General features: G+C 57.6%; 3 protein-coding genes across 3 annotated transcripts; 1 reads left to right on the forward strand and 2 right to left on the reverse strand.

The window, feature by feature from the left end:
* Positions 1-124: 124 nt before the first annotated feature.
* On the reverse strand, positions 125-2162 carry ETH_00014890 (uncharacterized protein; the record flags this gene model as incomplete). Its single annotated transcript, XM_013379663.1, has 5 exons — positions 125-133; positions 268-695; positions 925-1317; positions 1530-1692; positions 1917-2162. The coding sequence occupies 5 exons, from the start codon at positions 2160-2162 to the stop codon at positions 125-127; spliced, it is 1239 nt and encodes a 412-aa protein (XP_013235117.1).
* Positions 2163-4431: 2269 nt separating this feature from the next.
* ETH_00014895 (uncharacterized protein) lies at positions 4432-5787 on the reverse strand (the record flags this gene model as incomplete). Its single annotated transcript, XM_013379664.1, has 4 exons — positions 4432-4459; positions 4670-4797; positions 5111-5291; positions 5492-5787. 4 exons carry the CDS (start codon positions 5785-5787, stop codon positions 4432-4434), a joined length of 633 nt encoding a protein of 210 aa, XP_013235118.1.
* A 681-nt stretch (positions 5788-6468) lies between these two features.
* On the forward strand, positions 6469-8989 carry ETH_00014900 (ELAC2, putative; the record flags this gene model as incomplete). Its single annotated transcript, XM_013379665.1, has 5 exons — positions 6469-6516; positions 6718-6812; positions 7634-7828; positions 8255-8708; positions 8822-8989. Coding segments are annotated over 5 exons (960 nt in total), but the record flags the coding sequence as incomplete, so codon positions are not given.
* Positions 8990-9079: the final 90 nt, after the last annotated feature.

The following is a 9079-nucleotide window of genomic DNA, read 5'->3' on the forward strand; positions in this document are numbered from 1 at the left end:
AGCAGCAGCAGCAGCAGCAGCAGCAGGGGGAGCAGCAGCAGCAGCAGCACGTGGAGCAGCAGCAGCAGCACGTGCAGCAGCAGCAGCAGCACGTGCAGCAGCAGCAGCAGCAGGTGCAGCAGCACTAGACGGCCTGGCGGAAGACAGGCAAAGGAGACAGAAAGCGCTAATGAGAGGCAAAGAAAAAAAAAACAAAAAATGAAACAGAAAAAGAAAAATGAAAAGGGAAAAGAGAAAGTGAAAAAGAAAAAGAAAAATGTAAAAAACAAAATCCTGCTTTTTCCTTGCCTTGAATGGCTCAGGGCTGAAGACTCCGCGGGAAGGAACCAGCTGCTGCACCTCAGGCGAAAAGAAGAGCTGCACAGCTTGCTGCTGCTGCTGCTGCTGCTGCTGCTGGGGGTGGGGTATCGCCAGGGGCGAGAGCAGCAGCCAGCAGCTGCAGAGGGGAGCCGCAGGAAAGGCAAATTTGCCTGTCTTTCTGTCGATAGCAGCAGCACAAAGAGAAGGTTTGCTGCTGCTCTCCACGAGGCCCTTTGCTGCTCCAGGAAGCGCAGCAGCAAGAGCAGCGGGAGCCAGCAACTTTGCTGCTGCTGCTGCCTCAAGTGGGAGGGCCCCACAGTTCGCAGCAAACACAGCTGGGCAGTCAGGCGGCAGCAGCAGAACTGCTGCTGCTGTAGCCTCCAGCCCAGCGGGTCCTGAAGAAAAGCACAGCAGCAGCAGCAGCGGCAGCAGCAGCAGCAGCGTTCTTCTCGCGCAGTCCACCCAGCCTAGCAGCAGCGCCGCTAACAGCAGCAGCAGCACGAGAGTCTTCAGCTCATGTTCCAGCCACACCAGAAGCAGCACCGCTAGCTCTAGCAGTAGCCGCACGAGAAACAGCAGCAGCAGCAGCAGCAGCAGCACAAGCAGCAGCAGCAGTACTCTTACCCTCGCCCTCAATCCGCGCAGCAACAGCCTTAAAGCTGACTCTACTAGGAGACACGCGTCCTGCTGCATCCACTTCAACTAATATTTGCTGCGGAGACAAAACCCAAGAGGGGCCCCCAGAGGGGCCCCCAAGGCGGCCCCCAGGGGGGGCCCCAGAGGGGCCCCCGGGGGGCCCCCCGGGGGGCTCTGGGGTCCCCACAGAGAGGACGAAACGGCCCTGGGTGGGCATAGCCAGGCGAAACGAGCCATCTCGTTTAGTTGTAACTGCTGCTGCGGCTGCTGCTGCTGTTGCTGGTGCTGCTGTTGCTGTAGCTGCGGGTTGCAGCAGCAGCGGGACACCCTCAACCCCTTGGCCAGTGCCGAAAGAGACAACCTCGCCAGATATGCCAAACCCTGGAACACAACCAACCCCAAACCCTAAACCCTAAACCCTAAACCCTAAATTTCGGGGCTACCTAATTTGTAGCTGCCACGCAGTCGCTGCAGTCCTTCGAAGAGCCAGAGAGCCACCGACCCCAGCAGCAACAGCTACAGCAGCAGCAACAGCTACAGCAGCAGCAGCCACAGCAGCAGCAGCAGCCACAGCAGCAGCGCGGGGTGCCCACCCTTGATGACGAAGTTGTTTTCTTGAGTGCATTTTCCAGTTTGAATTATTTTCGTTTCTTCTTCAAACACAAACTCGGGGGGCCCCACAACCTGCAGCAGCAGGGGGGCCCCCAGGGCCTCCGGCGGCAGCGGAATGATGTACAGGCCCGACGGCGAGCACGGCTGCAAGCAGCAGCAGCAGCAGCAGCAGCAGCAGCACATATGGGTGCTGTTGCGGCTGGGGCCCGAGCAGCGCAGGAAGCAGCAGCAGCCGCTGCTGCTGCTGCTTCTTGAGCAACGGAGGATGCAGCAGCAGTTGCAGGGGAAGAAACACGAAGGCAGCAGATGCAGCAGCAGCAGCAGCAACAGAGGCAGCAGTAGTGGCAGCAGCAGCAGCAGCAGCCTACCTGCGAATCTAAAAGAGCTCCATTCTTTGTCAAAAGTCTAACAGAAACAGCTGAGAGATCTAAAGCTTCTTCTGCTTCTTTCTTTTTGCTGCTGCTGAGCAGCACGCGGCCTTCGCAGACGTGGACCTCATCGTCCTGCTGCTGCTGCTGCTGTGCTGCTGCTGCTGTAGCGGCGGGAGGCCCGGACGCTTGCAGCAGCAGAAGGAGAGCAATGCCTGCTGCTCCAAAGAGGCACAACCTTCCCATGGTGCCTCCTTGCTGCAAACCCTAAACCCTAAACCCTAAACCCTTGGCCCCAAACCCTAGATAGGGCCCCTCCTGCCTTGAAATGGCTGTTTAATCAGAGCGCCGCTGAGAAAGCTTCAGACCGTTTCGTTTTGCTGCTGCTCTTCTCTCTGCTGCTGCAGCAGCTGCTGCTGCAGCAGCTGCTGCTGCGGCCTGCGGTATCAGCTGAAATAGTCTACAGCCCCGAAGGGCACAGGTCCGCTGCTGCCGCTGCTGCTGCTGCTGCTCCCACTTCAGTTCCTGCTTGTGTGCGCCTCGCAGGGTGTACGTACAGCTGAGATCTCGTGCTGCAGCTGCCGCCTGCTGAGGCGTTGCTACGGTTTCTGGGTCTCGTTCCGCTGCTGCTGCTGCTGCTGCTGCTGCGCCTTTCTGCTCGCCGAAAGTCTGCAAATAATAAATATGAAGCTGCAGTTGAATTTTAAAAGAAGAAAAGAAAGAAAAGTTAGCGCCTCGCCGCCACGAGCAGCAGCTTCTTGGATGGCCCCGATGCCGTGGGGGGCTGGGGGGGCCTGCAGTGCATGACTGAGCCGTAAAGGATTTATATTTTTTGAAATAACAAATTAAAAACAATTAAAAGGCAACTTTAAATAGTTAATTATCTCTATTTCCGCTTTTCTAGCTTCCGCTTCAGCCGCACCTCAGCGGCGCCGGGCCTCCAGATCTGTCGGGAGCTCTGTGGGCCCCGCCAGGGCACCGCAGCGGCAGTTCGAGTCATTTTCTCGTTTGTTTTTTGATTTTAGGAACTTCTTTGTTCCAAATTAAACATTTTAATCATTTAAATGCAATTTTAATCCTTTTTCCCGGAGGCGAGCGGCGGGGGAGCTGCCTCGAGTCCATGAGCTGCTCGTTTTGCTGCTGCTGCTGCCTTTCCGGCCTTCCCCAGTCTTCTGCAGTGTCTCGTGCTCAACCGCCGGTTAAAAGCCTCTTATTTTGATTTAAATTGAAAACATTAATTGCATTTAACTATTTAATTGCCAATTGGGGCCTCTGGCACTCAAAACCCCCCAAAACGAGCGCCCCAGGTCCAGCAAACACCAGGCCGAATGGCCCACCAGCTAGCCACCAAAAGCCTTCCCCGGGCAAACAGCTACACACGGTACTGCTCGAGGGGGCCCCAGCTAGCCACAGCTAGCCACAGCTAGCCGCAGCTAGCCATGGCTAGCCACAGCTAGCCGTAGCTAAACCTGGCTAGCCGCAGCTAGCCTTTGCTAGCCACAGCTAGCCGCAGCTAGCCAGCACTAGCTATAGCTAGCGACAGCTAGCCACAGCGTGCCACAGCTAGGCACAACTACCTAGGAGGGCTCACCCCACATTCCTACGTTTGGATGTGTTGGAGCTGCAGAAAGCCAGGGACAAATCCACCTCAAACCCTAAAGCCTAAACCCTAAACCCTCGAAAGAGGTTTCGCAAGAGTTCGCAGTGGAAAAAAACTTCTTCAAGAAGCCCGGCGGCTTCAAAACCTCTGCCTAAGAGCCCCACAGTCCCAGCCCTAAACCCTAAACCCTAGGGTTTATGGGTGAAGGCCCACGTGGGCTGAACCCCTAAACCCTAGAATTTAGCCCACGTGGGCCTCCATTCATATTTGCTGCCTTTTAATTCAGCCCACGTGGGGGTCCCATTGGGGGGCCCCACAGGGGCCCCCATTGGGGGGCCCCATTGGGGGGCCCCACAGGGGGCCCCATAGGAGAGCCCACAGGTGTCCCCCCAGGGGGCCCCCCAGGGGGACCCGAGGGGGCTCCATAGGGGGGCCCTACAGGGCACATTGAGAGGCTCTATAAAAGGGGGCCCCCGTGGGGCCCCACAGGGGGCCCCCCTATGGGGGCCCTCAAGGGGGGCCCCCCTTAGAGGGGCCCCCAGAATAGGGCACTGGAATACGCGTCAGGGGCCTCGAGAAGAGTGCGTCTTGTGGCGATGGCGCAAAACAACACAGAGAGCTTAGGGTTTAGGGTTTAGGGTTTAGGGTTTAGTTTGCATGTGAGGCACCAAAGAATGCAAGCCTGGGTTTCCCTCCTGTAATGGGCCCCCAAAGGGGCCCCACAGGGAGGCACCCGGAGGGGCCTCATGGGGGCCCCCGGGGTGCAAACATGAAGAGGGGGCCCAAAGGGGCCCCTGCTGCTGCTGCCGCTGCTGCTGGTGTTGCTGCTGCTGCTGCCATATTGGAGTGAATTGAAATGAAAAATAATTCAAAAGAGAAGAGAAGGCTCTGCGCCTCTGCTGGCGTGAGGGGCCGTCAGTTTGTCAATGCGAGAAAGGTGCACCTACGGCAAACAAGCCGCAGCAGCAGCTGCTGCTGTTGCTGCTGCTGCTGCTGCGGGTGTTGCTCTGGCTGTGGTTGCTGCCGCTGCAGCTGGCATCCGCTGCTTTGAGAGATGGGAGTGACCCGAGCTGCGCGCGGTAGGAGCTAGGGTTTAGGTTTTAGGTCTCAAGGTCGAGGGCTTAGGGTTTAGGGTTTAGGGTTTAGGGTTTACTTGGAAGGCTGGGGAGCTCCAATGGCCGCAGGAGCACTTAAGTCCCACCCAACTCCAACTGCCAAGTTTGCAGCCGCACTGAACACCTCCCGCAGCAAATCACAAACCTTAATAAGGCCCCCAAAACCCTAATTAAACCCTAACTAAACCCTAACTAAACCCTAATTAAACCCAAATTAAACCTTAATCAAACCCTAGTCAAACTTCAAGCACGCCCTAACTAAACCCTAACTGGTCCCGAAGCCCTTACAGCCTCCGCAGCAGCAGCAGCAGCAGAGCACCAGCAGCGACTGCAGCAGCAGCAGCAGCAGCAGAGCACCAGCAGCGACTGCAGCAGCAGCAGCAGCAGCAGAGCACCAACAGCGACTAAAGCAGCAACAGCAGCAACGGCAGCAGCAGCAGATCCCCAGCAGCAGCAGCAGCAGCAGCAGCAGCACGCACTGCTGGATTGGGGCAGCTGAGCCTTCCCTGCTGCTCCTCTAAACCCCCCATCCACCCCAGGGGCTCCACAAAGGCACTGGTGCATTTGGCCCTGGGGGCCCCCCGGGGGGCCCCCTTGGGGGGCCCCTTGGGCTCGTGAGGGTACAGCTGCGACTCGTAGAACAGCTTGTGCCGGCAGCACCTGCAGCAGCAGCAGCAGCAGCAGCAAAGAAGCTGAAGGGGGCTGCTGAATGTGTATGCAGGTTAGGAGGAGAGCTTGGGAGAGCTGAACAGCGCAGTATTTGGCAGAGCTAGACCCGAGGCCCCAAACCCTAAACCCTAAACCCTAAACCCTAAACCCTCGCGCTAAACCCGTAGGCAATGACCCGTCAAGACGCGCACCTGCAGCAGTATACAGCGCCTTGGGAGTCAGAAGTTCCTCGAGAGATTGAGGACGAAGCAGCTAGCTGCTGAGACTGTTGCTGCTCCTGTTGCTGCTGCAGCTGCTGCTCCTGCTGTCGCTCCTCTTCCTGCGTCTGCAGCTCCGTGTGCCGTTCCTGCTGTGGCCTGTCTTGCTGCTCCTGCTGCTGCAGCTGTTGCTGCTGCTGCTGCTGCTGTGCCTGTAGCTGCTCCGACACCTGCGCTACTTGCTGCGAGTTTTGCTGCCCCTGCAGCTCGAAATTGCCCACCGCTGGCATCTTGTTGCTGCTGCTGCTGCAGCTGCTGCTGCCGCAGCAGCTGCTGCCCTGCCAATGAATTCTGCTTGTAAGCTTTGATGCTACATCAGTTGCTGCTGCGTTTAGCCCTGGAGGCGCATACACCCCAGGTACGCCTCCGCTGTTAATGACTCACCACTGCAGCAGCAGTAGCAGCAGTAGCAGCAGGAGCAGCAGCAGCAGCTAGGCTTACAGACAGGAACGCTAAAAGCCAAAACAAAAACAAAATAACTAGGTTTTTGTTAATGGGTTAAGCCCAAGAAGTCAACTGGGGCGATCGGACGGCAGGAACCGTAAACTCTAAACCCTAAACCCTAAACCCTAGTTCTACCTGGGGCCCCACATCCCCTCAGTCCGGCCCGCTCTCCCTGCTCCCGCATTTGTTTCCACTGTTTGTGATGCACAATTAATAATATATTTTGAAAGAGAGAAAAGTAAAACCCTCAAGACTTTGCTACTGCTGCCCCGGGGCCCCACAGCCAAACCCTAAACCCTAGCGGGGGCCCCCAGCATCGACGAGAGGGGCCCCACCCCTGCGCTGTCACTACACCGAACGGCAGCAGCTGCCTGTTACTGCTGCTTTTGGCTCAGGAGCACCAGCAGCACAGCAGCAGCAGCAGCAACCGCAGCAGCAGCAGCAGCAGCAGCAGCTGCAGCAGCACGATGAGCAGCAGCAGCAGCTGCAGCAGCACGATGAGCATCACTGCCCAGGTTAGTGGACTTATTCCCCCTCCTTTTCTGTCGCTTCAAGTTCTTAAAGCCCTTTTTGGTGCAGGGCCCCTGCAAGGGCCCCCTGTGCCCCAGAAGGGGCCCCCAAGAGCGCGGGCTCAGCCAGCACGGGGGCCCCTAGGGCCTAGGGTTTAGGGTTTAGGGTCTAGGGTTTAGGGTTTGGGGCTGCTTGTGCTGCTGCAGCTGCTGGGCTCCCACCGCCTTTCGGTGGCTCCCTCTCTCCACATATTTTATGAGGGCTCTCGGCTTCTCATTAATGCGGGGGAAAATGTCCAGAGGTGAGAGTCCCCGGGCCAGCTAGCTAGCTAGCTAGCTAGCTAGCTAGCTAGTAAGCCAGTCAGCTAGCTAGCTAGCTAGCTAGCGAGCTGGCTGAAGGGCTGGCTAGCTAGCTGAGTGGCTGGCTGCCCAGGTACTGGCTAGCTGCCTGTTACCCTGCAAGCCAGTCATTGGGCCAGTTCATTGTTTAGCTAGCTAGCTAGCCAACTAGCCAGTACATTCGCTAGCTAGCTAGATAGCTAGCTAGACAGCTAGCTAGCTGGTCAACCCTTGAATCTGCCAGAGTCGCAGAGCTAGCTGTCGACCCGCCGCCTGGCTAGCCGGCTAGCCAGGTGGCCGTTTTGCTGACTAGCCATTTAGTTAGTCAGTTATATACCTATCTGTCTAGCTAGCTACATAGCGATCTAGGTAGCTAGCTAGCTAGCTAGCTAGCCGACTAGATAGCTAGCTGGCTAGCTGCGCTGAGCTAGCAGCTGTCTCCGTAGGATGCCAAGCAACCAACAGCCCAGTTAGCTTGGCTAGCTGGCTGCACAGGGAGGCAGCTAGCTGGAGAAGGAGCAGGCCAGCTAGCCACAGGCCAAGCCAAATGCCCAGCTAGCTAGCCAGCTAGCTAGCTAGCGAGCTAGCTAGGTGGCCAGCCAGATAGCTAGCTAGCTAGGTGGCTAGCCAGATAGCTAGCTAGCTAGCTAGGTGGCTAGCCAGCTAACTAGCTAGCTAGTATCGTACCCAGCAAGCAGGCTGCTTTCGGTGGCCTGGCGCCCGCTAACAAGCTGCCCGTTCACCCGCTGCCTCTGCTGCTGCTGCTGCTGCTGCTGCTGCGCAGGTACCACTTGGAGAAGAAGCTGCACATTCACCGGATAAGTGACGTTTTCTTGACTTCGCTTTCTCCTGCTGCTGCTGCTGGGCTAATTGGCCTTCTCTTATCTCTCGAAGGCACAGGCAGCGCAGCAGTGACCCTGTGGGGCCCCCACGGGCTTAGGCCTTTGCTGCAGCTAGCCATGAGGACCTTCGCAGGCCTGTGAGCTAGCCGTAGCTAGCTGCCCAGCTAGCTGCACAGCTAGCTGCACAGCTACCTGCCTAGCTGGCCTGCTAGCTAGCTGCCGAGCTGGCCTACTAGCTAGCTGCCCAGCCCGGCTAGCTGCCTAGATAGCTGCGGAGCTAGCTGGATAGCTAGCTGGCTAGTTAGCTGGCTAGACAGCTGCCTAGCTAGCCGCCTAACTGGCTAGAGAGATAGCGATCTAGCCAGCTCGCTAGCTAGCTGACTGGCTAGCTAGCTGCTAGCTAGCTATCCCAGAGGCCAGCTTGCTAGCTGCACTGTTGACGAGAAAAAGAGGCTTCCCCCCGGCCTCCGTTTGGTCTCCGTGAGCCAACGAAGATTAGTTCGCAGCAGAAGCAGCAGCGGCAGCAGCAGCAACAGCAGCAGCTTTGTGGTGCTTTGCTGCAGCAACCATTTGGAGATTAACTACAGACTCATGGGGCCCCCCGAGGCCCCCCCGTCTCTTCTGGGCGAGCGCTACTGTACAGACGGAGTCTGCAGGGGTGGCTGCCGCCGGCGTGGCAGCGCAGGCAGCAGCAGCAGCAGCAGCAGCAGCAGCAAGGGGCCTCGCACTTGTGCGTGCTCCTACGGGCCCTCGGTGAAGGGCACAGCCAGCGGCATCCCTGTGGAGGCCTTCTACCTGCCCCACAGCGGCAGGCAGCAGCAGCAGCAGCTCGAAGATAACCCTCTCTTGAGCAGCAGCAGCAGCAGCACTAGCACCACCAGCAGCAACAGCAGCGGCAATTACAACTACGGTGACACATCTGAGCCAACAACAGCAACAGCAGCAGCAGCAGCAGCTTCCAGCCCTACTGCTGCAGAAGAAAATGGCAGCCTAAAAAGGCGAAAACTTGAAGAGGAGGTGAGGAGCTGCTGCAGTCGCCACTGCTGCAGTTGCTGCTACTGCTGCTGCACTTTTGCTGCTGCCTGTGCCACAGCAAACGCAGTTGCTGCTGCTGCCTTGCTGTCTGTCAGTTGCAGGGCAAGTTTGACCAGAAGTGCCCAGCAGCGGCAGCAACAGCAGCAGCAGCAGCAGCAACAAGCCGCAGCAGCAGCAGCAGCGTGGAAGCAGCAAAGGCTGCTCTTTTTGGGGACTACGGCGACTCCTCCGACTGTCTGCTGCTGCTGCTGCAGTGCCCCACAGTGAGGGGTCGCTTCTTTCCTGATAAGGCAAAAGCTCTAGGAGTGAGACCCCTGTCTTTTATTTGTTTTTTATTTCTATTATTTATTTCT

The sequence above is a fragment of the Eimeria tenella genome, genomic scaffold, assembly GCF_000499545.2.
Source record: "Eimeria tenella Houghton genomic scaffold, Eth_scaff376, whole genome shotgun sequence".
NCBI lineage: Eukaryota > Apicomplexa > Conoidasida > Eucoccidiorida > Eimeriidae > Eimeria > Eimeria tenella.